Here is a 26,052-nt window from a genome sequence, read left to right as displayed (position 1 = left end):
GATCATATACATAGAAAAAATCATATATATTGTAACAAAACTAAAACATTGACAAGTGGCAATCATGACACATGACTATTTTGGAAATTTCTTCTAGTGACAGAAGTACATAGTTGGATTGGCTTTCTTTCAATCAAAACACTAAAAATAGATAGATTTTTTCCCTTACGTAGTGTTGGGGAGGTGTTAATTTTCATTGTTAAAACAAACGGAATGTTAATTAAATTTCCAATTTGACAGACGGACTCAGAAATTCAATAAAACGTCATCTTTCATGTAGGTAAAATTTGGATATTATCAGACATATATTTAAAAATAGATAGTTTGTTATTTCTCTAAAGATTACTATAAGTGAACAACACTTATTAGATATGAAACATTATGAAAGACTAAAGAATATTATGAATCAGCACGTTATTTTACAAAATATAATTAACTACATTGTTTAAATAAATAAACATTTTGCAGGTCTAATAAAATTACAGACTTCATTGTTTGACAAAATGGATCAAGCACTTCAAGGAGCTACAGGTGGACCAGGACTTCATTCAATAATAGTAAGAGGTAATTATTTACATTTCAAAAATATGTTAAACTTATTCTGTTTTTACGTACTTCAATATTTTCTGTTTTAGTTGAATGTGCTCATATTAGACTTTCAACATTTTTAAAACCAAGTCCTTATGTTGAAGTCACAGTGGATCAACAAGCCCCTAGAAAAACAGAAATAGTGAAGAATACAGCACATCCAAAATGGAATGAGAGCTTTAATTTGTTAGTTACTCTTCAGTCAAAAATTAACTTTGCTGTAATAGATAGAAATAATTTCCGTAAAGATTCTACCTTAGGAGAAAAAACAGTAGAATTATATCAGTTGTTAAGTCATTCTGAAGGGAAGTAAGTATTGTACTTTTATACAGGTTTGGTTAATTTTACTTTTGGTGCATTAATACTTTCAATATACTAATTCCATATTTTGAAATTAGGTATTCATTTTAAAAAATGTTATAATGTATTTTAATTTGTAATTGTAACTTTAATTTAATTTGTGTATTATACTAATTCCATGTATAAAACCTTTTATAGGTAAAATATTATTTTTGTTTGGATCATTTTAAAAAAATTGCTTGTCTGAAGACAAAAAAATTTATATGATTTAAAATGGACAATTTGGTTGCTGTGATATTTTAGTTATATTTTATATTATACACATATATAACACTACTCTATGTATCCTCTCTGATATTTGCTGACCCAGCTTCATGGGATACAGTGTATGTTAACAATCTTACAGTAATAACCATAAAGTAATATGTCTGATAATAATATACCTTGTAAATAAGAATATATTTTAATATTTGAAATATATTTAAACACATTTGTTCACTGCTAATAATTTTCTGCTAAATTTTCTAGTTTGTATGCTAATTGGCATTCATAGTTGATTTAATGTAGATGTTACTGTTTAGTCTACTAATTTGTCATTTTATTTGTAAAAATTTGATTTTGTATAAATACAGCAAGATTTATTTATTATTAATCTTTTTATATTATCTTCAATTATCTTCAATATTTCAACTCCTGTTTTTTTACATCCTATCATCGAGTTACTGTATTATATGTGGACATATTTCTAGTTGTACAGTATTAGTTATGTTTATATTCTATTTATTTACATTTGCTTTCAGTGATGGTCTTGAAGTAACGCTAGATTTAATGAACAATAAACAAACTGATTCGCCTGCAAGAGTTGGAGAACTGATTTGTTACTTCAAAGGTTTGCAAATAGAGGCGGGTACAAGTCATGCTAGAAGGGAAAATCGACGTGCCAGCAGTCATTCAACTCCGTTAACTCAGAACAACACAGACGGCCCATCCTATACGGTTCTCAATGGTAAGTACATTATGATAATTTTTATAACAAGTGTATAAAAAGTACACTTGTATAAGTAGAGTAGCCTTTACTCTTTAATTCTGTTAGAGTATTCAGTTTTTTTACTTATTATGTGTTATAATTATATATATGTTACACAAAACTTCCCCTGCCAAAGGAATGTTTTTAAAATTTGTTAGTCTGATTAATATTTTGTTTATATAATTATCTAATAATTCCCTGTCTTATGTTCACATATCTTCATATGTATGTATATTACTATATGTTTAAGAAAATACTGTTTCAAAAAACTTTTAATTGATTAAATTAGTAATTGCTTCGAACATATTAATTTTTACTGAGATTCTTATAGTGTTTGTATTTGAGGTTGTTGATCAACATGAGTAGTGGATATTAGGAAGAATTTTAATATATTTTTTAAAAATATCTACCTTCAAACATTCCCAGAACAAGCTCATTGGAATCAGGTACAAAGACAGAGGAGGCATTTCAATCAATCTTTTAGGATAGGTATGATTTAAATGTATACAAAATTAATCCAAATTGGGTTGGAAGTAGGTCCAAATTGGTTTGGAGTTGTAAATGTAGTTATAAAAAAGTTATTTTATCAATATAATAATATTGCTGAGTAGAGGTGTGTTCTCAAAACATGTGTAGTGTGATAAATATTTTAAACAAAAGCAAATTTAGAAAAGTTAAAGAACATGTTAAGATATAAAAATAATAAGTTTAATTCAGTAAATTAAATAATAAACGAACATAAATAATAATTCTATTTCCACTGTGTTTTTGGCATGGTAAAATATCGGTCTCTAATAAAAAAATCTCTTGAAGATATGGTCAGATTTAATATTAATTATTAATATAAAAAATGCAAAGTTTAAATATTTCCAAATTGTTTAACATGAGGTTACAACTATTGATAGTTAATGTTAATAAATCTATAGGAACAAATGCTTTTGTCATACTAACACTCAATTTACATGAGTTAATTGTCCTTTACTTCATAAGTTGAAGTTAAACTAATTATGATTATTAGAATGTCATTAATCGGCATAACAATAATTTATTCTAAATTATATAGAAAATTAGGTAATTTGCCAAAATTGTTAACGCCTGTATTAGTTGGAAATTGTTTTTGTTCTAATTTGTTTAATATTGTTTCATGCAATTTGCAAAAGTATTACGACTTTTAGTATATTTCGATAGTCGTTGAGATTTTAAATGTACATTAACAATATAGATATCTATATATGGTAAATTTCTTTCTGTAGGTATTTTTTGCGCATGTAGTCAATATCTAATATAAAAATATGAATTCATGTTTTCTTTTGTAGGTATTAGAATAAAACCAAGGAATTCTGGCTCAGAGAATACGGCACCGGCACCACTCGAGTCGGGACTTGATCGACGATCGGACAGACCAGCTAGACCAGAAAGGCCAGCACCGCTTCCACCAATTTTGCCTGTGCAACAACTTCAGCCTTTATCCCAAGCACTATCTCCGTTGCCTGCGTCATCAAGCAACAATAATATTCCGAATGGTAATTTAATAATATCAATTTTTGGTAATCCCTGATGGTCGAGATAAAGATTTAGATGTTTTTTTTTTTAATTTCATCTTTAATCAATATTAATTCCGATTTCTTATCGTACATTTCATCGGATTAAGACATATAATTGTCCTCTACTCGTGACTGCATGTAAATTATCGCGAGTTGAAGTTCTCTATTAATATTTATTGATCGGATATTATTTTTAGATTCGATTCATCATAAAATATTCAGATGGTCTTCATATTTTTTCATTGTCTATTTTTCACAGAATGGGAATCAATTGAAACCAAACTTGGATCTTTAATTTATTGGTAGATTTTTTAGACACCATTTTTTTTTTAAATTTTAAATAGTACATTGTAAATTATGTCAATTTTACTGTCGTATCTCAATCAACAAGATAAGATATTTTAATGTTATTTTTGATTATTAAGAATGATAAGATTATATTAGTGAGCATATATATTCCCCATTTTATATTACGCTTCTGTGGATATATGTAATAATTAAATTAATGAATTCAGGAAATATTGGTCCACCCGTTACGGTTCCTAATGGAGCTGTTCAAGGCGAACAAGATGAATATAGACAAGATGAACCTCTACCCCCAGGATGGGAGATGAGATTTGATACATATGGAAGAAAATATTATGTTGATCATAATACAAGGTAATTGTAATACAATGCATTGGTAATTGTGCGTCACAGTATATTTTAAGTTGCTTAAGCTGGATTTGGATCCAATCATGATTTTTTAGTTTGTTGTATATTTTTTTAACTTCTTGATGATTATGTACCATTCTCGACAAAATAGCTATTTCTCTATAAAATCGCAAAAAACTAATTTGTATTATTTTAAGATGAGATATATTTTGACAATTTAATTTTTTTGTTTCTATAATGCAGATCGACCTCATGGGAGAGACCGCAACCGCTTCCAGCCGGTTGGGAGATGAGACGTGACCCTAGGGGTAGAGTTTATTACGTCGATCATAACACACGAACTACAACATGGCAACGGCCTAACTTAGAAAGACTTCAACATTTCCAACAATGGCAAGGTCAACGACAAAATGTCGTAGAGCAAGGTACATTCGTGGCAATTGTTGTTTTATGTTTTTATATATGATATTTTTCACTTTCTTAGGTAACCAAAGATTTTTATATCCCCAAGTACAACTTGGCAACGGACCAGTAGCAGGTACTTCAACAGCGGTCGAAGATGACGATGGTTTGGGTCCTTTGCCACCTGGGTGGGAAAAAAGAGTACAGCCAGAGGGCCGAGTTTATTATGTAAATCATAAGGTAAAATATCGATTTTTTGTATGTATCTATGAGTATGTATTATTATAGTTGGAGGAGAGTGATCCATGTTTTATATTGGTACTAGCTGACGCAACACACGTCTTCTGAATATTTAATTCGACAGTAAATAAGTAACGTTCATGTTTTAAGAAATTTACAATATAGCCTTAACTTTAATTAAGGACATGTGATTGATGTTTACGAAAAAAGGTTTAATAAAATTCGGAATGCCAAGGCCCAATGCACAACGCATTGAAGCAATACAAACGCGATACCCAATATGATTCCGAAGCATTGTGAGAAACTGTTCTTCTTTTAAATCTTTTAATGTTTACTAAAATGTGCCTAGAACACGTGAACGATGAAACTGGCAGAATTTTTTTCTTAGTCGTTTCTAAAAACTGGAAAAATACTTCTAATACCATTGATTTTGGCAATGATTGTATCGCAAAATCGAATTGCACTTGTTTCATCAGATGCTGCAGCCATGTTTTTGGCCGAACAGTTCATTAAGCATTCAAGCCATTGGTGAATGCAAACTAATGAAACCCCAACTTGCAACCTTTCGAAGAATTCTGCTATAACCGATGTGTTGCAGCAAAGCAAATTAATCGCATATGGATGAATGCAAAATAGCACAGAAAAGGTCTTTGGAAACATAGGTCAAACATAGATGTTTTAATTTTGCAATTCTAATAGTAGTAAATGTTTAGACTAAATTACTGCCTGTGCTAGAAGACCAGTTTTAACAGAATTAATAAAAAAAAGGAATTTTCCGAAACCAATGAATGTAGCGACTCTGATGGCTTAAATGCCTTGTAATGTGAATACATTATGTTTATTGGTCCAACATAAACGATTTGTTGTGAACTGTAATAAATTGCCACATTATAATTGAATCTACCTCGATGAGGATTAAGCGCAATAAGTTGGTACTTCTAATAGGTGATATTTTGAGAAACCAAGTTCAAATGAAAAATTAACTCCCTTAATGTATCTTTATAACCATGTATATCAGGTGTTTACTTTGTTTACTCAAAACTAGATAAATGTCCAGATCGAATGGAACTAAGAAATTAATTTTTTTTAACCCAGATATGCCCATCACTTGTCAAATTGGCACTGTCAAACGCGCGAAGTTTAAATATTTGTTAAGTTTTCTTAAATGCACCAATTTTCCGTGCAATGTTTTTAATTTTTTTTCCCTAAACCTAGTATTAGAAAAGTTTTAAAATAAGATGAATGAAATTGGTAGAGTCGTTCTGATGTAGCCTTTTCTAATCTATTCTATTTTATATACATATATTAGAGATTATGTATCGCTTATAGGGTTTTTTGAATAAGAGCGGTTCGATGTTAATGCGTAGTAACAAGCTATGTGTTATTCGAAAGATCGTGTTTGCCATATATATGGAATATAACGTTACTGATACCAAATTACCATGATAAATTTCGCAGTTGAGCAGCACTCAAATATTAAAATTGTATTATCAAATTAATACAATGTTGGTACCGTACATTTTGGCAAAAAATGGATGGTAGACTCTGTGAACAAGCACTTGGCACTTTATGGAACCCCCGTCAACTCAAAGGAGGTTTACTATATGGCAATGCATCCACAAAAGGTTACTGTTGGATGCGGATTTTAGGTTAACGGCGTTATATTCATATACTGTTACAACCGATTTTGTACGTTTGTATAGGTTAACGTCTGTCTGATCTGTCTTGCATTCGTCCGTAGCCTATGTCTGTAGCTGATTTGTATTTTTCGTTAGTTGGTTGTTGGTTTTCGTCTCATTAATGGCGAGGCCTACAGACCTAAGAGTCTAAATCTGGAGAATCTCCCCATGTGCATAAGGAATTTAGTTTGCAACGTTGCCAGTTGTTGAAAATTATACATATATTTCAATAATATATTATAAATAGAATTATCTTGAATTCACAAGTTAACCTAATACTTCTCTTGAGGCACTAAGTTAAAATGTCTTTGTATATTCATCTCCTAAAAAATGTAATATGGAGAACCTTTTATAAATATATTTCATTTTAAAATAATTTAAAAAAAACAATATGTAATTATTTATCAATATATAAACACTACAATAACAAACCAAAGTTATAGTTCTTATAGATTTTTCGTATACTTATACTTACAGAGTATAATATATATTCTGGAATTCACAAATTAACCTAAAATATCACTCGAATAAACATTGTGTAAGGTAACAAATATAATTTATTTATCAATATATAAATATGCATGTATACATTTATCTTATATACACATATATATTCATGGCTATATTCTTTAATATTCCATATCGTCCTTCATTTATCATATCTTCATTCATCATTAACATACAATCTTCTTTATTTAAAGTACAGTGGGTACTCAGAAACAGTATTTTTGACCTCATTTAACCATGCTTCAATAATTGTAGCGTTACTTTTATGTTTTGTACCTGTGGAGTTCTGTTGGTTTGCTTGCTGAATATTATATAAAACTTTTGAGTCAATAAATATAGTATTTTCAAATTTCCACTACTTAAATTAGCTTGTGTTTCATTCAATTGGAACTTCGCACTAGCATTTCGAATCACACTCGTTATGGGTTCTATGTGGATGTGGATTTGTTACTATATGTTTTTTCCAAGTCAGACGTCGGTCAAAATGTATTCCCAGATATTTAACGCTGTCTGCTTGTGGAAGTTCATGATTATTCAATTTTACTAAGGGACATGTTCTTGTACAAAGGGTGAATGTCATATGGGTAGATTTTGTCTCATTTGCTTTGATACGCCACGTTTTCAACCACAATTCGACTTTGTTAAGATGAAGTTGAAGGTTTTTTGTGGCTGATATTGGATCCTCGTGTGATGATAAAACCGCTGTATCGTCAGCATATGTTAAAACACTAGTGTTTCGTGAGGTCGGTAGGTCAGCTGTATACATAAGATATAACAATGGGTCGAGAACACTGGCCTGGGGAACACCCGAATATATGGGCTGTTTATGTTAATGCTAAAATGTTTGTCCGAGAGGTACGATTTCGGCAATTGAAAGTGCGTATGGGGCAAAACCTTTTTCAATTTAACGTGCAGTCCAGTGTGCTACACCTTGTCGAAGGCCTGAGAAATATCGAGAAATGTAGCGGAGCAATATTTTTTATCGTTTAAGTTTTTGTTAATTTGGTTGAATACTCCATGTATTTGTTCTGTTCCGTGTTTATTATGGAAGCCAAATTGATGGTCTGGAATAATATTTCTCTCCTCTGCGATTAAGTTTAATCTCTTAATGTATAGTTTTTCGAAAAGTTTAAGAATCATAATGATTTGAGCCACTTTCCAAGTGCTAGGAATATAATTAAGTCTTAGCATGGCATTAAATATGAATGTTATTCATTTGATGTACTTTCCTGAGAGCTCTTTCAAGATTCTTCCAGTAATTAGGTCAAAACCAGGAGCTTTTTTATCATTGATTTCTTTAAGTATTGTTTGTTTTACTTCCTTAACAGTAAATTTCTTATGTGGCAGATCTATTTGAAACGGAATGTTAAGAAAGTCAATTATGTTATTTTCTACTGTTGCGGGTATTTCAGATGGGTACGGATTAAATGCGGGTTTTAAGTGTTTAGAGAAAACTTCCGCTTTATTTTTATCATTCCTAGCCTAGGTATTGTCAATTTTAATGGGTGGATTATGTTCTTGAGTTTTTAAATATTTTTTTGTTACTTTTCACAGGGAATATTCCGTAGCATCAGTTGGCGTTAAGTTTTCTAAATAGTTTTGATTCCTTGATTTTGTTCCTTATTTATTAGCTCTTTTAGCTCTTTTGTGGCTTTGTTGAATTTTTTCTTGTTTTCTTCTGTTCTGATTTCTTGCCAGGTTATTCGTATTTTTCACTTTTCAGCAATTTTTTGTTTAATTGTAGATGAAATATAAGTATAATTAAACTTTTGATATGTCGCTCTATTAGGTGTTGCGTATCATGCGGCTCCTTGTATAGTTTTTATTATATTTTTTGCTGCTATCTCTGTATCTCTTTCTGTTTTGAGAAGTAAATTTAGTGATAACAAACTGTCTAATTTTTCTCTAAATAATGTCCAGTTGGTTTTAGTGTTATGCAAAAAGGTTTGTTTTGTTGAGAATATTTGAATTCACCGTTATAATAACTGGTGAGTGATCGAAGTGATAGATCGAAGCATAATTCAGCTTTGCGTGTTTTGGTATCAATATTTTTTGTAACACAAAAGTCTGGTATAGGGAATGTTATTTTTGTTTGTCGGCCAGTATGTTGGCTCACCAGTAGAAATATGCTGTAAATGATGTGCCTTCATTGCTTTGACCAATTCTCTGCCTTTTGGTGTTATTAGTCTAGAACCCCACATAACATGTTTTGCATTGTAGGTCTCCTCCGGCGATGAATCTATTACGCAGCGTGTTAAAGAAACCGTGGTATTGTTCTGCCTTGTTGTTGTGTTTAGGTGGACAATATTTAGCACTAATTGTTAATGACCCATGCACTTCAATAGTTACACTGGTGGCTTGTAAATATTCCTCGCGGAATTTCTCTCTTTCACAGTGTCTTGTTTTCACGGATAATTATAGATGTTCATCCATGTGCTTTATCATCTGGGTGTTTTGTGTGATACAGCTTGTATTTCGGAATCCGTAACTAATTTCTATCCGTGAAATGTGTTTCGAATACCATCATGATATCAATATTTTGTTCATATAAAAACATTTTAAGCTCCCTGGCATGTTGCTGGAGTTCATTAGCATTCCAGACGGCTATTTTATATTTGCTGTACTGGCTATCAGTTATTAGGCTATCTTGGTAACAACGACGGTGAATAAATTCATCATTGTACTCATTTGTTCCATAAGTTTTCCCATCATTTCCTCTAATTTACTAATAGTACTTATAGGTTCAGTGGTGATTGGCGTTGTCTGCGTATTAGGTTGGGTCTGACTGTTGGTTACTGCGTGTGGGTATGAAATGTGAGGATGTTGTATTGGTGCTTTAAGCGAGTTATATGGTATGGACTGTTTTAGTGGCTGTAAGTTTCTTTTTTCTTTCGGTGGAAACAGTTTTTGTTGCAACGCTTTATGACTAGGCATCTCCTATAATTTGCAGGATGGTCACCGTCACAGTTGACGCATTTTACTTTGTCATCATATGTTTTGCGTGTGCAATTATTGGTCGCATACTCTCCTGTGCATTTCACGCATCTATACAACTTGCGACAGTATGTTTTGGTATGCCCGTATGCTTGGCATCTGGCGCATTGTGGGATGATTGGCTTTAAATCAATATAAAACATTGACAGTGGCTCCTTTGTTGCACGACGTTTTATATTATGTATATTTACAACTTCGTGGCCTTGTTCAGCTAGGGCTGTTTTAATTGTGTTTGTATTCGTTGCGTGATATAGTCCTTTTATGACGAATTTAAAAGTTTTTTAGAATTTTGGTTGAAAAGTATGATATTGCGTGTTTCTATTGTCCAACTCTTTTATTAAAATTTTGAAATGTTCAGGGTGAAACATTTGAATCTTCATTGTTTCAGATTCGATTGTTTTTATTGTATAATGTATAATAATTAAATGTTTTATTTCCATTTTTTTTACGCGCGTCCTATTTTGCTCGCTCAATGTACCGTTCCGAAAATAACAAAGAAAATTCCCAGAAGGTAGAGTCTTGCTTATAAAAAATAAATTTTAAATTTTACGTATTAAATCACGTTCTCACCCTACAATGGTTGAGAGTAGGTTTACACTTTTTATGGCCGGCACTTTTATGACACCAACAGTAGTAACACAGATGTTTTTTTTACAACAGAGCGTTCTGAAAGGTACGTCTGCACTCCGCGGTGGTTTGAACAGAACTGGGTTGTCCACATGATCAATGAGATTTTGATGAGATATATTCACATAAAGGACATCGAGTCATATTTGTATGTACTATTACTTTCAGAGAGTCAACTATGCCTAAAATATAAAGAATTCGGTATAGTATTGAATCCAATTTGCAGAGTTAAAATAACAATTGAATGGATACGTACCTGGATGGAATGTCCTCATATGTCTGTTCAGATTAAAAGTGTTATAATAGCTTTTTTTTAACAATATTCACAAATCGATGATTTATCCATTACTGCCTACTATTTATAATCAAAATATGAACAGTACAAGTACAAATGAACTATAAACAATTGTTAACCTTACAAAACAGAGCTCCTACCAGTGCCTATTTCAAATCCAAAATGGCTGTTGTAGCATATTGGATTCGACCTCTTGATTGATTGTAAATGGCAATGTCCCATGATCAGGCGCAAACTACTGCAGTTTATCGAATACCGGTTGGGATATTCTAGAAATAGCCACTACTGATTTATTTTGAAAATTTTGGGATGGGCCATCTAGATAGCTAGATATTTTTTTCGTAAAGGTTTCTGAAGTTCTCGGATTATCCAGAGAAAATTAGCTCATTCGGATCCCTACTATAATGAGAAACCGCGTCGAGCATATGAAAAAATTATTTTGTTAATATCCCACACATAACTTGTTTCATTCATATTTTAACGACTCGCTTTATTGAAAAACCGTATACTACCTTAGAACGCTGAAAATGAAACTTAGGAATCGTTTTCTTTTTTAGTAGTAGTTTACTAAACTTGCATTTGCATAAAATTGTATCGTTGTACTAGGTAATTATATATTTTTTCAAGAAAAATATACTAACGTTCACTGTAGCCAACTAGATCTAGACAACCAAAAAGTTAATCTCAAAGTGTTTATAGAAAGTATTATTTATCAATCAATAAAAGCCATTATCACATTGCTCATGATATCTAACTATCCCCTCAGCTATGTTAAATTCAATCTCTATTACACTTTCACCGCTCGATATCGCAGCATTTTGGATACTGAGGACCAGACGACTAAATCATCCGAAATCATGAGAGAGTATGCAAGGCTTAAGCTTTTTTCAAGAACAATTTTTTAGAATCGGTTCACATGTTGATGATGTTTTGTTTTCTTTTTTCTGAATGATGGGCATCATTTTAGTCAATAAAAAAGTAAAAATGTACGAAAATACAGTTTAATAGACAAAAATGAGCGGAATGACAAAAACCTAATTATGTCATTTCAGAATAGTTAATTCCTCAAGTAGAATCACCGAAATACGCCTGCATCCATCTCGATGAAAATTAATTGAAAATATCACGTTAGGTAAAAACTGCTCATCATACTCAAAATCAAAGAACAGTACTGATTAATTCGGCTTAAGATCAAAGATTTTTATTTATCAATAAAGCCTATTTAGATTTAGGGCGTGCTAATGAAAGTTCTTTGATTGATTAAGAAATGCTTATTTCTGCTGAGCCACCGACGAACTGCATGATGACTGCGAAATCAAATGGATCTACGAAGCTATCGATTACTTTAATAAAATCTTTAAATATGTAATAATTTTTAGAATCGAACAACACAATGGGAAGATCCTAGAACGCAAGGCCAAGAAATCGGCGATATTGACGAAATACCATTACCAGCTGGGTGGGAAATTCGTTATACAGAGGACAATAAACGGTACATCAATACGAAATTGATGAAATTCACACATTTTAAATATTATTTTTGTATATATTTTAGGTACTTTGTCGATCATAATACGAAAACTACAACATTTGACGACCCACGACCAGGTGCTCCTAAGGGACCTAAAGGAACTTATGGAGTTCCCCGAGCATATGAACGATCTTTCAAATGGAAGATTAGTCAGTTCAGGTAAATCTATCAGAAAATAATAAAAAAATAATGTTTCTTTTATTCTAATTAAAATGTATTAGGCCTATAAATTAGTTTTTAAAAAAGGATTTTTTTAATTTGAAGCTTTATTGTGAAAAATCGGCCCAATTATGTATGTGTATTTTATTTAAAGCATTGTCCATCGATAGCCGCTACTTTATACCATATTTCATTCAAGTTACGGATGCCATTTCGGAGGAAAGATTATTAAGGGTATCCACGAATCAACCCATTTTTTCATATCTTTACAAGAAATCAAGCGCTGCTCAGAAAGGTTACGAGTCATGCCGGAACAACTAGTAATCAGAAGAGGAGGTCTGGAGAATATTGCGGGTGGGGTAGCTCTTCTGATTTTAATGTTGCCAAGTATATTTTCATTGCTTGTATTCCGTATATTGAATTTTTCATCACCAGTAACAATACGATGTAAAAAAACTTTCTGATTTGACCACTGAAGCAGCTTATCACGCATAACCAAACGCCTTTTAAGTCGCTTGGTTTCAATTCATACGGCACAAATATACAAACTTTTGGATCATTTCCATGTTCACAAATGGTCCTTGTGTTGACCTCAACAATTTTGCATATTCTTACGTTTTACACAGATCATCATCGAATAAAGCTTTTAAATCTTCGTCTTCAATTTTTTTTTGGCTGTCCGGAACGCTCTTTGTCTTTGATGTCAAAATCATAACTTTTAAAACGTCGCAACCAGAATCACATTGAAATCGATGAAGCATAGTTGCCATAAGCTTCACACAGCATTCATTCGGTGACCTTCAGCCGCCGCTCTTTCAAATTCTGGTCAAAAAAAGTAAAACTGCAGACATTTTCAGTTCACTGAAAAACTTCTTTTTTTTTTCACCTATCGACCTTCGAGTGAACAGTGAAGCCTATCAGTGAGGCCTGAACATGAAGTTGGTTACAAATGTACCCAATGTGATTTAATGTGTATTAACATGTTAGTGTGTACTAACATCATGTGTTGTAAATCCTCTAAAATTAATTTATAGACCGATGTTTTCTCATAATATAAGAAAACGACGATAGAAAATATGCTTCGAATTTTCTGTTCTTTTAGGTTTTTGTGTCAAAGTAATGCATTACCAAGTCATATCAAAATACAAGTGTCCAGGCAGACATTGTTTGAAGACTCTTTTCATACAATAATGAGATTACCAGCCTACGAGTTACGCAGGCGACTTTACATCATTTTTAAGGGAGAAGAAGGTCTTGATTATGGTGGTGTTAGCAGGGAGTGGTTTTTCCTTGTTTCACATGAAGCACTAAATCCAATGTACTGTTTATTTGAATATGCCAACAAGAACAATTACAGTTTGCAAATTAATCCAGCCTCATATGTGAACCCAGAACATCTGACCTATTTCAAGTTCATAGGAAGGTTTATTGCGATGGCGCTCTATCATGGACGATTTATATATTCAGGGTTCACCATGCCTTTTTATAAAAGAATGCTAGGGAAGAAGTTGGTGATGAAAGATATCGAGAGCATTGATCCTGAGTTCTATAACTCTTTAGTCTGGACTAAAGAAAATGATATTGATGATTGTGGGTTGGAGTTGTATTTTAGCGTCGACTTTGAGGTAGATTGAAAAAATTAAAAATAGGTGTGAAAGTAATTTTCAAACATGCTAAATATTTGTGGTTTCAGGTATTAGGACAGGTAGTCCACCATGAACTGAAGAAAAATGGTGATAGTGAAAAGGTAACTGAGGAGAACAAGGAGGAATATCTCAGTTTGATGACTAATTGGCGAATGACTAGGGGAATAGAACAGCAAACCCAAGCATTTTTGGATGGTTTTAATGAAGTTGTTCCAATAGAATGGTTGAAATATTTTGATGAAAGGGAATTGGAGCTATTATTGTGTGGTATGCAAGAAATTGATGTCGAAGATTGGCAAAAACATACAATTTATAGACACTATACAAGAAACAGTAAGCCGGTTGTTTGGTTTTGGCAGGTCAGTCCCATAACTTTATTCACTTTACTATTTGTTTTGTTGGAGCAATAAATGTAATTTATAATGTCTAAAAGTGTTCATTTAAAGTATATGTCACATATTTTTGAAGAGATCTGTTAATCAGTTCCTTTAATAATCAATCCATCCAATGCAGAAGGTAGGACTTTGAGTTTAATTTTTTACAAGGTTTTCATGAATTTTATAAAATATTTTTCGTTTCCATATCTTTTTTATTTTATCGTTCCGTTTTGTCAAAAGAAGATATCTTCTGTGAATGTTTTATTAAGTTTAAGCTTTCAGTTCCTCAAGTTCTATAAGATTCTTGTGTAAGAACATTGCATCGTTTTCCGAATATTTGATTGCTTTTAGTTCATTTCTCTTTTTCTGTTTTAAACAAGAAATTCAGTACATAATGCATAATACTTGGCTCGAAATTTCACATGTTTCACATTACAAAAATTCGAGGTCAACTCCAAATTGTTTCAACAATTTTAATCTGAATGTATGTGCAATATTTGATCTTTTTTTAATAATTTTAAATAATTTTCTGTTGTTTTATATTTCTGTTAATTTGTGACACATGATTTACTTTTCAGTTTGTTAAACAATCAGACAATGAAAAAAGAGCGAGATTGTTGCAGTTTGTAACTGGAACATGCCGAGTACCAGTTGGTGGTTTTGCTGAACTTATGGGATCAAACGGGCCACAGAGGTTTTGTATCGAGAAGGTAGGCAAAGAATCATGGTTGCCTAGGTCACATACATGTTTTAATAGATTGGATTTACCACCATATAAAAATTATGAGCAATTAGTTGAGAAATTAACTTATGCCATCGAGGAAACAGACACTTTTGGTCAAGAGTAATGACTCTTAACACGTGTTTTGTACCTGAACTTTAATAAATATTATCCCTTTTATTTTCTAAACTTTGCTATGTTTGTAGCTGAAATCCAATAAGATACTTATACACATGCTCTATTAAAATATATTTCTGGCGTTCTGTGAAATTTTAGAACCAACTTTTTTAATTTAAACGAAATTAAAATCAGAAGCAAATCAAATTTGTAACAGTTAGAATTTTAAAATATATTTCTTAATGCCATATTTCATCACTATTTTCATTGTTTATTATTTTGTGTAGTTTGGCGGTTTGTATACTCGCAGTTATAACGTGCTAAAATGGTGCATAAATATTGTGTTTCTAATAAATGTTGCAATGTAACAAGAATTTTAAAATAAATGGCTCTGAATTGTAAATATAGTATATATAGTGTTTTACAAAAAATTAGTATAAATGTGTATATTTGGTCTATTTTTTGGTAGCAAATTGAATATATCTTTACTCTTTTATACTTGTCACCAAAACATTTGCGTTACAATCTACTAGGCAATTTGAGATTTGCTATAGTCATGTGTAGTCGAATTTCTGTAAAATTAATAAAATACCGACACCAACATTATTGAACATAGTGAAATAATTAATTCAGTTTTAAAAGATTAGCAAGAATATTTTCTATTTTATAAGTTTATATTTTACATAGTAGTATTTTATGTTATTGTGATATTAATCAAGCAAATCTGTTACATTATCTATCCTATACATTAAGTATAATACAATATATATTTTAAAGTCCATGATTATGTAAATTAGGGTTAAGTTATATTGGCTATACAGAAGTTTATTTTGCTACTAGTTTGCCTTATTAGACTTATTCTTACATTCCAAAATTATTTCTTTGTTTTGTATGAAGGCCTAGGTATCCCTCCCCAAACCAAAGTTTTATTTTCCTAATCTGTTGTTAAATATTATATGTAGAAATGTATATCTTAATCTAAGAAAAATCTGTATATATCATATAAAGTTGTAAATAGAAGAAACAATATTTATGGTATATGAGTTTTATTTATACAATAGCAAAATTTAACCAAAAGAACTATTTATCATAAACATTCCTTTAAATGAATCCATTTAACAACTTAATACCTCATTGTCACGTGATGTATTGAACATATTTTCTGGAACTGTCCATACTTCCTGCTCTTTAGCAGGAACCGGCTTTGTAAGATTTTTATTCGATTTATTGATGCTGGGTTTTTGATCATTATCTGTAATTGACTCCTTAACTTCTTCTTTGCCATTTTTATCTATAAATTTTTCAATTATGTAATCTTTGTTTCCTTTTCTCTTTATGATTTTAACCCGTTTGGACCCATCCTTGTTTCGAATTTTCTCAATTTTTTCCATGATCTACAATGTTGAATAGTAGTAAGTAAAATTATTATTTGAAAAAAGATAATTTTTAATAACATAATTTTTTAAATAATGTAACTGCTTAAAATCTGGATATTGGGGAAGTAGGGAATGTAATGTCGTAACTTACGCTGTGGTGATATCTCGAGTATTATTAAAAACAAATATTATTGAAGGAACTGTCAGACATATGAGTTGAAGAAGCTAGTTGCGTATGCCTAGTGGCTGAAAGTGTTATGCTCTAAAAATCAACACTGGTTGGCATCAGCGTAGGTAAACTGTTGAAAAGGGCAATCATTTATCTTCGTTTTCAAGGTCGGTAATTGTGGCGTTAATGATATTACTAGAAGTAGTAATATGTGGAAGAGAATGTGGTTGTTCGTAATATAATCGTGTGATTATATTCTTAATAGGTAATTCAAAAATTTCGTTGTCATTCAGTAGTTCCAAATCTTGACAATTATAGGGATTTTTCAAATATTACAATCTTATAATTGCAATGAAATAACGTTTTTTCATAAAATCGGTTAACTTTTTTAACAGTGAAGTCTTTCCTTCATGCTTTAACAGGTACTTGCATATATTTTGTTTAGAGATCTATTGGTTTCAACAACGGTTTATGACCTGTTCTGTTTTGTCGATTTTTCTAAAATATGGTACATTTTTGTATTTCCCTGTTCTTACGTCTCTCTTCAAACAATCCGCTACATTGTCACGGCTTTCACACCTGGAAATCCACGACAATTAGCATTCTTCCAAAAATGCAAATCTTTTCACTGCTGGCAGTAGAAAACCCGCATAGGGCTCTCGCGTCCCAAAATGGGTGAGTCATTGGGTACCATAAATTAATCCACTTGTATAGTGTATAAGTGTACTCTTAACTTTAGGTTTAGTAGTTTCGTTTTATTTTAATTTGGGAAATATATACTTTATACATACTCGACTTGCTTGCATATTAATGCAAGTACAACAGAACAGTAATAATAAATTAATTTTTATTTAATATTATAATATGCATATCTAACGTAAGATGTAATTAATAAAAAAATCCTTTGGTGAAAATGAGAACATTGTAAAAAATGCTCAATATTCCATTTTTGATATGAGGAAGTTCATCAAACACAATTAGAAACTTATGGTGATAGTGCTCCATCACATCCCCATTATCGGTTCTTTCGACACGGTATCCCCATGTTAACAAAAAGATGGTGCAATATATTAGGGCTCCAAATTCCTTAATGCCAAGCCTGTTCGGACATATGCGAAGGATTTTTAATAATCGTGGCATCGAATGCAATTTAGAATTTACACAGAAAATAATGCTGTGTAAAGAGGATAAAGAGGATTATTGTGATGGAAAAGGCAAGAGTTAATGACAGTTTGGCGCGGCGGAAAGAAATCATGTTTAACGATACCGTTATTTTTACATTTAATCATTAATAGTTGTATAAAATTTATGTTATAAAAAATATGTTAATAACTTACCCCATCTGGTCCCAGCATCGATTTTATTTCAACAGAACGGTAACCTTTAATATCACCCATTCGTTTTTCAAAATGACTTTGTATCCTGTAACATAATTAATTATATTAAAATGCATTTTTCATTTTATTTTAACGAAAGATGGAGCTATTATTGAAAAAATAAAAGACAATATTTTTATAGAAAAACAAGCATAAAAAGATTATTTTACCCAATAATAGATATTTGCAGCATGAAAAGATAACGAATTGATAGGTAAGTTTCTTTCTTAAATGCATACTATTTATATTCATTCTTTAATTATGCCTTTACCATTAAATAAAGTTCTTTCAGAAACTAGAATATCACAACTGATAATATTGAAAATATTGAGTTTGTAATGATGTATTAAAATGGAAAAACTTACTTCTTCTCAAACTCATCATTAAATATTGATGGGAACTCATCTCTGAATCTGAATATATTGGGAAAATAACTGCTTGGTGATACCACTACAAATAAAAAATGTCAATGTAAAAATAAATTGAAATAATGTATCTAGAACATATAATAATAACATAACTTTTTAGAAAGATAAATGAAAATTTATAATCTAGTATATAAAATTAGTTAAACCGATAAATGGGTGTAACTTTAGTTGTTTTATTCTTGCAATATTTTTCGAGAATGTAAGTGAACAGTTTTGAATATTACTTCTTCAATATTTTATTTTCATAGTTGTTTGATTTTCGTTAACACCCAGGGCTATTAAATATGTTAACATATGATGTAAGAAACATTAGTTTTGTTATCAGAAAAGTTTATAATGTATTTAATTGATTAAAAAAATATGTTAGTTTATTTTTAATAAAATCAATTAAAAATATTAATTTTCTATTTAAAATGAGATGTCGCCAATGTAGATAAGATATAAACAATAAAAAAAAACTATCATGCATATTTCTGTAATAATAATAGTGTAATTAACATCTCAAATAAATAAATTTACATCAAATAAATATTTTATAATTGAAGTAGATCTTTACTTACCATAATTAGGGAATAATCTAAAAGGTCTATCTATATTGTTCCAGGAGTTAAAACCCCAATAAAATGAATCATTTTCAAAATCCTGTAGAATATTATCTATATCATCAAAATATCTAGATACAAAATTAAATAAATAATAGAAGTTTATATTTAGGTAAATAATGTTTAGTTACTTACGGATCTCTAGGTTTAAAAAACCACCAATCAAATAAGCCCATAGTAATTACCCAGTTGAACGATACACAAACAATAACAAACTGATGTGAATTACAATGGTATACGCTTTATATCTGTATAGTATTGTATTTGTATATATGAGTATATAAAATTAATTTAGGCAACTAAATAATCACTCAATGTTGGTTTGCTACCCAAATTATAATACTTGAATTGAAAAGTGACTGTAACGACCGCTACAACTATTTAGGCCACCATAAATACATCTAGGGTGGCATACGCAAGAATTTTAATTTTCAGGGTTGACAGTTTCCAGTTCAACATTGCAATAACATACCGGAGTTATAGTTCATGTAAATTATTCGTATATTTGAAAAGTAAAATATATATTCCGGAATTCATAAATTAACTCAAAATCTCCCTTAAATTTAAGTTATTTAATCCTTTATAAAGTAATTACGTTAACATATTTAATTCTAAAAGGAAAAAGAGATATATAAAATTTCAATATATAAAAATACAATTCTCCATTTCTCTCTAAAATTATTCAATAATATCAATATAATCTTGCATGGCACTAAAAAGTACCTTTATTGCTTCGTCATCGAATCTGTTTAACATGCAAAAACAACATAAAAATCCCTCTCACAATTCATTCAATACAAGCAAGAAGTGAAACTCAAATCTTTATGCATTAAGTCAGAGCCAAACAATCCATCTCATAAATGACGTCGAATATATTGCCAAATGCAGTTTGTAAAAATGTAAAATTCATTACAAACTCTGAGCGGATTTTTCTTTCTCATTTGATGCGTCGGAAATTGTTAGAAAATAACTCAGGAAAGTGTGATGTGTAACACTGATGTCAAATGTCTACAAAATTTTTCAAAACATTAGTGATAATAGAGGTTACAAACTGGCAAGCGTTATAAACCAACATTCTAAGTTAATGCGGCAACATGGCGACGTGATGAAGTCATAAATTTTGATGATGTATATATTGTTTTATAGAATAGACTGTAATATAATAATGGCCATATTCTTTTAACATTTCATATTTCATCGTCCTTTAACCATTATCGTTAACATAAAATATTCTTCCTTTAAAATGGTGTAGGTATCCAGAACGAGATTGTGGCTTATATAATAACTGTATTTGCTCTCATTTACCCATGCTCCAATATGTATAGCGTCACTTTTATGCTTTGTCGACCCCATGTCAATCCACCTGCTGTGTAATTCAATCGATTTGCTTGCTGAATATTATAGAAATATTTCTAGTCAATAAATATAGTCTTTCCAAATTTCCTGCATAAATTATCCAATATAGCATCCATTGGAATTTTAACAGCTAGTTTGACTTCAATTATATTTTTATTTCTGATCGATTACATTCAAATTTAGAAGTAGTAATATTTTTACGAACATAGGTAAAGCTAAAATACCGAAATAAACTCAACCATAAAAAATGTTGTGGAATAATTCTATATGATCAACGAGCTGTGATTTTGATGAGGTATGGACATCAAACACATAAAGGACATCCATTACAGATAAATGTACTTTTACTTTCGATGGTTCCACTATGCCTAAAATATAATTAATTTAGTATAGACAGGGTTATGATGCATACTGGACACTACACCCAATGAACGTGCTCGAGACGGAACAGCTCTAATAATAAAACAACAAGAAATGCAAGCTACGATAGTTAGCATTGAAAAGAACGGCACTGAAGGAGCATATGAGCTATACACTGTCCTCCAAGATAGAAAATAACACAACAATACAGAAATTTGCTTTTAAAATTAGGACCAAGATTTATTATTGGAGGGGACTTTAATTTTAAACACACTGCCTGGGGTTCACGATTGATAGCACCTGGAAAAGGAAAAGAATTACTGGCAGCAATAAATATTACTAATTGTAACTATCATTTAGGGCGTGAAATATCATCCAATCACACTCCAGTATTGTTAACATTAGGCGCGGCAATTCTGAAAAAAAAAACAAAGAAACTTAATCTTACTAACAAATTTGCTACCTGCGACACGTTTAGATATATAATGCAGGAAAAAAACAGTTTAAACATTAGAGCCAAAAGTATAGACGATCTTGAACTGCAAACCTGAAATATAATTGAACAAATTCGGTCTGCTGCAAAAGAAGCTACCCCGACATCAAGAGAGATATCAAAAAATGAGCTAAATTATCCCCTTGAAATTAGGGAATTGATAGAAGAAAGACGAAAAGCTAGAAGAGTATAGCACAGAACCAGAAATGCTGTAGAGAACACAATATTTAATAGAATATAAACAGAGTTTCTTCGAGGAATATGCAAGTGAATTAAGCCCGGAAGCAGACCAAGATTACTCGCTATGGAAAGCAACTCGGAGATTAAAAAGAGCCTATTAAAAATAATCAAAATGAATGGCTGATGAAAAATCTAAATTATTCGCAGCATTTAGTTAAAGTATTCCAACCGAATGATATATAATCATACAAATAGCTGTTTGTTAACCCGTTGTAGCTCTAAATTTGATTTTTCCAATGGAAGCTGCCACAGAAATTGACAACCTCAAACCTAAAAAGGCTCCTGGAATTGATATTTCATCTGGGGCATTAAAAGTGCTGTCATGAAAACTCGCCTTAATTAATAAATTAATTTGTAAATTAAGATTGTACTAAGCATATTTAATGTAAGATGTAATGAGTTAAATAAATTGGTATAGAATTGGATCCAATTTGCAAAATTAAAATAAAAATTGAATAGATACGTACCTGGGTGAAATGTCTTCGTATGTCCGTTCAGATTAAAAGTGTTATAAAAGCTTATTTGACAATATTCACAAATCGATGATTTATCCATTACTGTTTACTATAATCAAAACATGAGCACCACAAAAAATAACTATAAACTATAGAGGTTTTACCAATACCAGGTAGTTCGTTCAATTCTACCTCTAGATTGTTTGGCAACATTGCAAAATTAGTCAGAAACTACCGAAGTTTACCGAATATCGGCCAAAATTAGCCGCTACTGAGGAATTGATATATGGGAATAAAAGACCAGCACGTGTATGTCTCTATCTTCACTCTCCAAACTTGCCGAAAAGGCGATATTAAACGCCTTAAACGATTTCACAGACGCTCATCATAATTCCAAATGAACAATTCGGTTTCCATGCTAAACACTCATGCCTTCATCAAGCTGCCCGCTTCACAGCAACTATCCACCAGGCAATGATAAAAGGTCGAAAAGCAGGAGCCATATTCTTAGATGTCTCCAAAGCTTTTGACCAAGTATGGCACCATGGCCTAATATTTAAAGCTAAAAAATTAGGTCTACCGAATGACCTAATATCTCTGATAGATTCATACTTGGATAGTAGGTCCTGTCAAGTGAGGATCGGTGACGCAGTCTCCTCTCGTAAACAAATCTCCGCAGGAGTACCGCAAGGCGCTCCATTAACGCCAGCCCTATTCAACCTTTATATGGTTGATTTCCCGCTCTACAAATTTTCCCACACAGCATTTGATGCAGATGATACCGCTTTCTTCACAACCGGTTACTGTCCCGACAAAAAAGTCAGTGCGTTACTCAGAGCCCCATGGTTTATGAGGAACGTCAACACACACCTCGAATCAGGCATCCCGTTTGTGAAAAGTTTCATAAAACGAACCTACCTGCGCTTCCGAGAATTACCCGAAACTTTCTCAAAGACGGTCGATCCGTTATCACGTTTCCACCAGTGCCTACTTCAAAAAAAAGCGTCTGTAAGCGCCGAAAAGGCGCATTTACAGACAACGTTTAACGTTTGTAAACGCCGGAAAGCGTTTTACAAGCGGGGCAATGGCGTCCCACACGCCAGAGCCAGCACCGTCTTCAGAAAGTTGCCGTCTAACAACCGACAAATGTGTCGATGATAGCCCTGACGATGCCCCGATGAGAGGTAATGAACTCATCGAGTGCCTAAAAATTGAAAACGCAGAGCTCAAAATTGAGGTTACCCAACTGCGAATACTGCTAACAAAGCAAGGAGAAGAGCTCTCCGCAATGCGGATGATGCTGCAAGACGCCCTTACTAAACCCACCCCGGCGCAGTTAGTACATCAACCTCAAGAGACAACAAATGAAATCACATCTCAACCACTAGAAAATGAAGATCCGGATGATGGATTCACCGTGGTGGGAAAGAGGAACAGGGGCCCCATCACCCCACCACAATCAAGTCAGCTGTCGAAGGCCGTCGATAAGGCTAGACATGCAGCTACAACCAAGCCGGCTGCCAAGCCGTCTACCCAACCCATCCAGCAGAGAGCCAAGGCCAACTCGCAACCATCAACCTCCAGAAATGCCGTCAGAACAGCGTCCACCAAACCGCTAACTAAGACAGCTACCCAGCCAACGCCCAAACCAGCGGCCGTCAAGACGACCCAGCCAATTCAGGTAAGTAGCCAGGCTATTAATTCACTAAATACATCGCCTCAAGCTACCACAGTTCCAAACACTTCGGGAACTGCCTCACAATCACCAACCTCACTACCTATGCCAACTCTTTCGGCGAACCCAAATCCAACCACTGCTCCAAGAAAGGAAAAAATCCCACCCATTGTTCTTCGTGACATGAAAAAATATTCAGAAAACCTTAGAATTGCGAAAGATAATTCAATAGAAATTACCGCAACTTTAAGCCGAAAGGACGGAACTCGCTTATTTGTACCAACTTCGAACGATTTCCGCAAACTGACCAAGCTTCTTGAAGACCGGAAATACGCATTTCACTCCTTCTGCCCTCCTTCTGAAAGGGCAATACGAGTCATCATCCGCAACATCCCAACGATTGTAACGGTTGACGAAGCCAAAGAACACCTTACTTCGCAAGGTTTCCACCCAAAATCTCTTCAAAGGTGGAAACTTAAATCAGGCGAAGACCTTCCCATAATCCAGGTCGTTGTTCCTAACGAAGAAAGGAACATCATTAATCTCACCAAAATAGGCCTGTCAATCGTGAAAGTCGAACTCCAGCGAGGCACCGGCCAGCCTGTGCAGTGCTACAACTGCCAGCTGTTTGGCCATTCCAGCTCTCGCTGTAGAGCGCCTCCCCGGTGTGTCAAATGCGCCGGACACCATGAAACCCGTTTGTGCACCAAGGTACGCGATGAGCCACCTAAATGCAGCAATTGTGGAGACCCACACACAGCCAATTACACAGGCTGTAGCTGTCGACCTGCTCCCAGGAATCTTAGACCAACCCAATCCAGACAAGCCTCCGGCAACACAAATTCTTTGTGGATCAACCAGGGAGGTAGGAGGTTAGCTCAAAAGCTGGCCTCCTCCAACCAGGCGGCTCCCGCCAATATCCCAGCCCCTGCCCCAATGCAACCTTCTGCACTGCCAGCGGGTCTTCCAACTACCTTCACACTGCAGCAGATGCTCAGCATCCTGCAGTTCATTCAATCCCAACAATTATTTCCCAATGTAGCCGCCTAAGCGGCAACCCCCCCTTTCCCATCTAGCTTTCAGCAGTTGTCTACTCGTCAAAATGGTTGCTTCCAAAGTTCTTAAAATCATGTCGTGGAATGCCAACAGCTTACGCGATAAAAAAGTGGAGCTGGAACTCGTTCTTTCGTCTTCAGGCATCTATATAGCACTTATCTAGGAGACTCTCCTAAAACTCTCTCATCGTTTTTCCCTTCTAAACTACACGGTTTACAGGAATGACCGTATCCCAACTCGCGGTGGCGGAACTGCTATACTAGTCAAAAAAGGAATTAAACACAACCTTCTGCCTTCAATTGTATCGTCACCAAATATCGAGTCCACCTCTATCCAGGTGGAAACTCAGGATCGTCCAATCGTGATCACCTCTCTGTACAGGAAATGCTCCACACATGACTCGTCTGCCTTCAAAACGCTCTTTGACGGCCCAACCTCAAAAATAATCGGTGGAGACTTCAACGCTCACCATCCCATGTGGGATTGCGAGCGCGCAAATCGAGCAGGCAACGACATCGCAGCACTGAGTGCAAACTTAGGGCTTGGTCTCGCCCTGCCGGATGAGCCTACCCATCACCCCGCTATTGGACAACGGGGCACTCCACGCATTCTGGATTTTTTCATTCTCCAGAACATCAATCGTCCTTCTGATGTATAAGTTCTCGACGAGTTACATTCGAACCATCGTCCGATTATATTAACTCTCGGGGATTGTTGTGCAATCGAAATTCCTCGCTTCAGAGCCAGAAAGAAAACCGACTGGAAGAAATAGCAGGAAATTCTCTTGGAATCCGATCCGATCCAATCCCGAAGATTGATCGATCTGACCAACTCGAGCGTGCTGTGTCGAAGCTAACTCGAGACATCCAGTCCGCCTATCACAATTCATCATTCGAAGTTCCATCATTTTCAAACTCTCAAAGTGAGCCAGTTCCTGAAGGCATCAAGTCACAGATCCGACTCAAAAATCGTCTCTATCGTAGAGCTCGTGCCACCCTCAACTCGGCAGACAAAAGGGAGGCCAACAGAGTAAAACGAGAAGTGAAGGAATCCATTAA

At 33.3% G+C, this 26,052-nt stretch overlaps 2 protein-coding genes across 2 annotated transcripts; one reads left to right on the top strand and one right to left on the bottom strand.

The window, feature by feature from the left end:
- Positions 1 to 66: 66 nt before the first annotated feature.
- Su(dx) (Suppressor of deltex) lies at positions 67 to 16,444 on the top strand. Its single transcript, XM_076413771.1, has 13 exons — positions 67 to 276; positions 469 to 564; positions 636 to 897; positions 1,689 to 1,894; positions 3,232 to 3,438; positions 3,975 to 4,119; positions 4,357 to 4,538; positions 4,598 to 4,755; positions 12,237 to 12,349; positions 12,413 to 12,547; positions 13,650 to 14,172; positions 14,241 to 14,552; positions 15,149 to 16,444. The coding sequence occupies exons 2-13, from the start codon at positions 504 to 506 to the stop codon at positions 15,416 to 15,418; spliced, it is 2,574 nt and encodes an 857-aa protein (XP_076269886.1). The 5' UTR covers positions 67 to 276; positions 469 to 503; the 3' UTR covers positions 15,419 to 16,444.
- On the bottom strand, positions 16,438 to 19,626 carry LOC143202339 (uncharacterized). Its single transcript, XM_076413804.1, has 5 exons — positions 19,495 to 19,626; positions 19,318 to 19,430; positions 18,695 to 18,779; positions 18,291 to 18,375; positions 16,438 to 16,802 (listed from the first exon to the last, which is right to left on the bottom strand). The coding sequence occupies exons 1-5, from the start codon at positions 19,533 to 19,535 to the stop codon at positions 16,524 to 16,526; spliced, it is 603 nt and encodes a 200-aa protein (XP_076269919.1). The 5' UTR covers positions 19,536 to 19,626; the 3' UTR covers positions 16,438 to 16,523.
- Positions 19,627 to 26,052: the final 6,426 nt, after the last annotated feature.

The sequence above is a fragment of the Rhynchophorus ferrugineus genome, unplaced genomic scaffold, assembly GCF_030347505.1.
Source record: "Rhynchophorus ferrugineus isolate W39M unplaced genomic scaffold, kcgeb_rfMv2 rfM9, whole genome shotgun sequence".
Classification (NCBI taxonomy): Eukaryota; Metazoa; Arthropoda; class Insecta; order Coleoptera; family Curculionidae; genus Rhynchophorus; species Rhynchophorus ferrugineus.
Note: the sequence above shows the minus strand (reverse complement) of the source record. Positions and strands in the feature narration are given on the sequence as shown.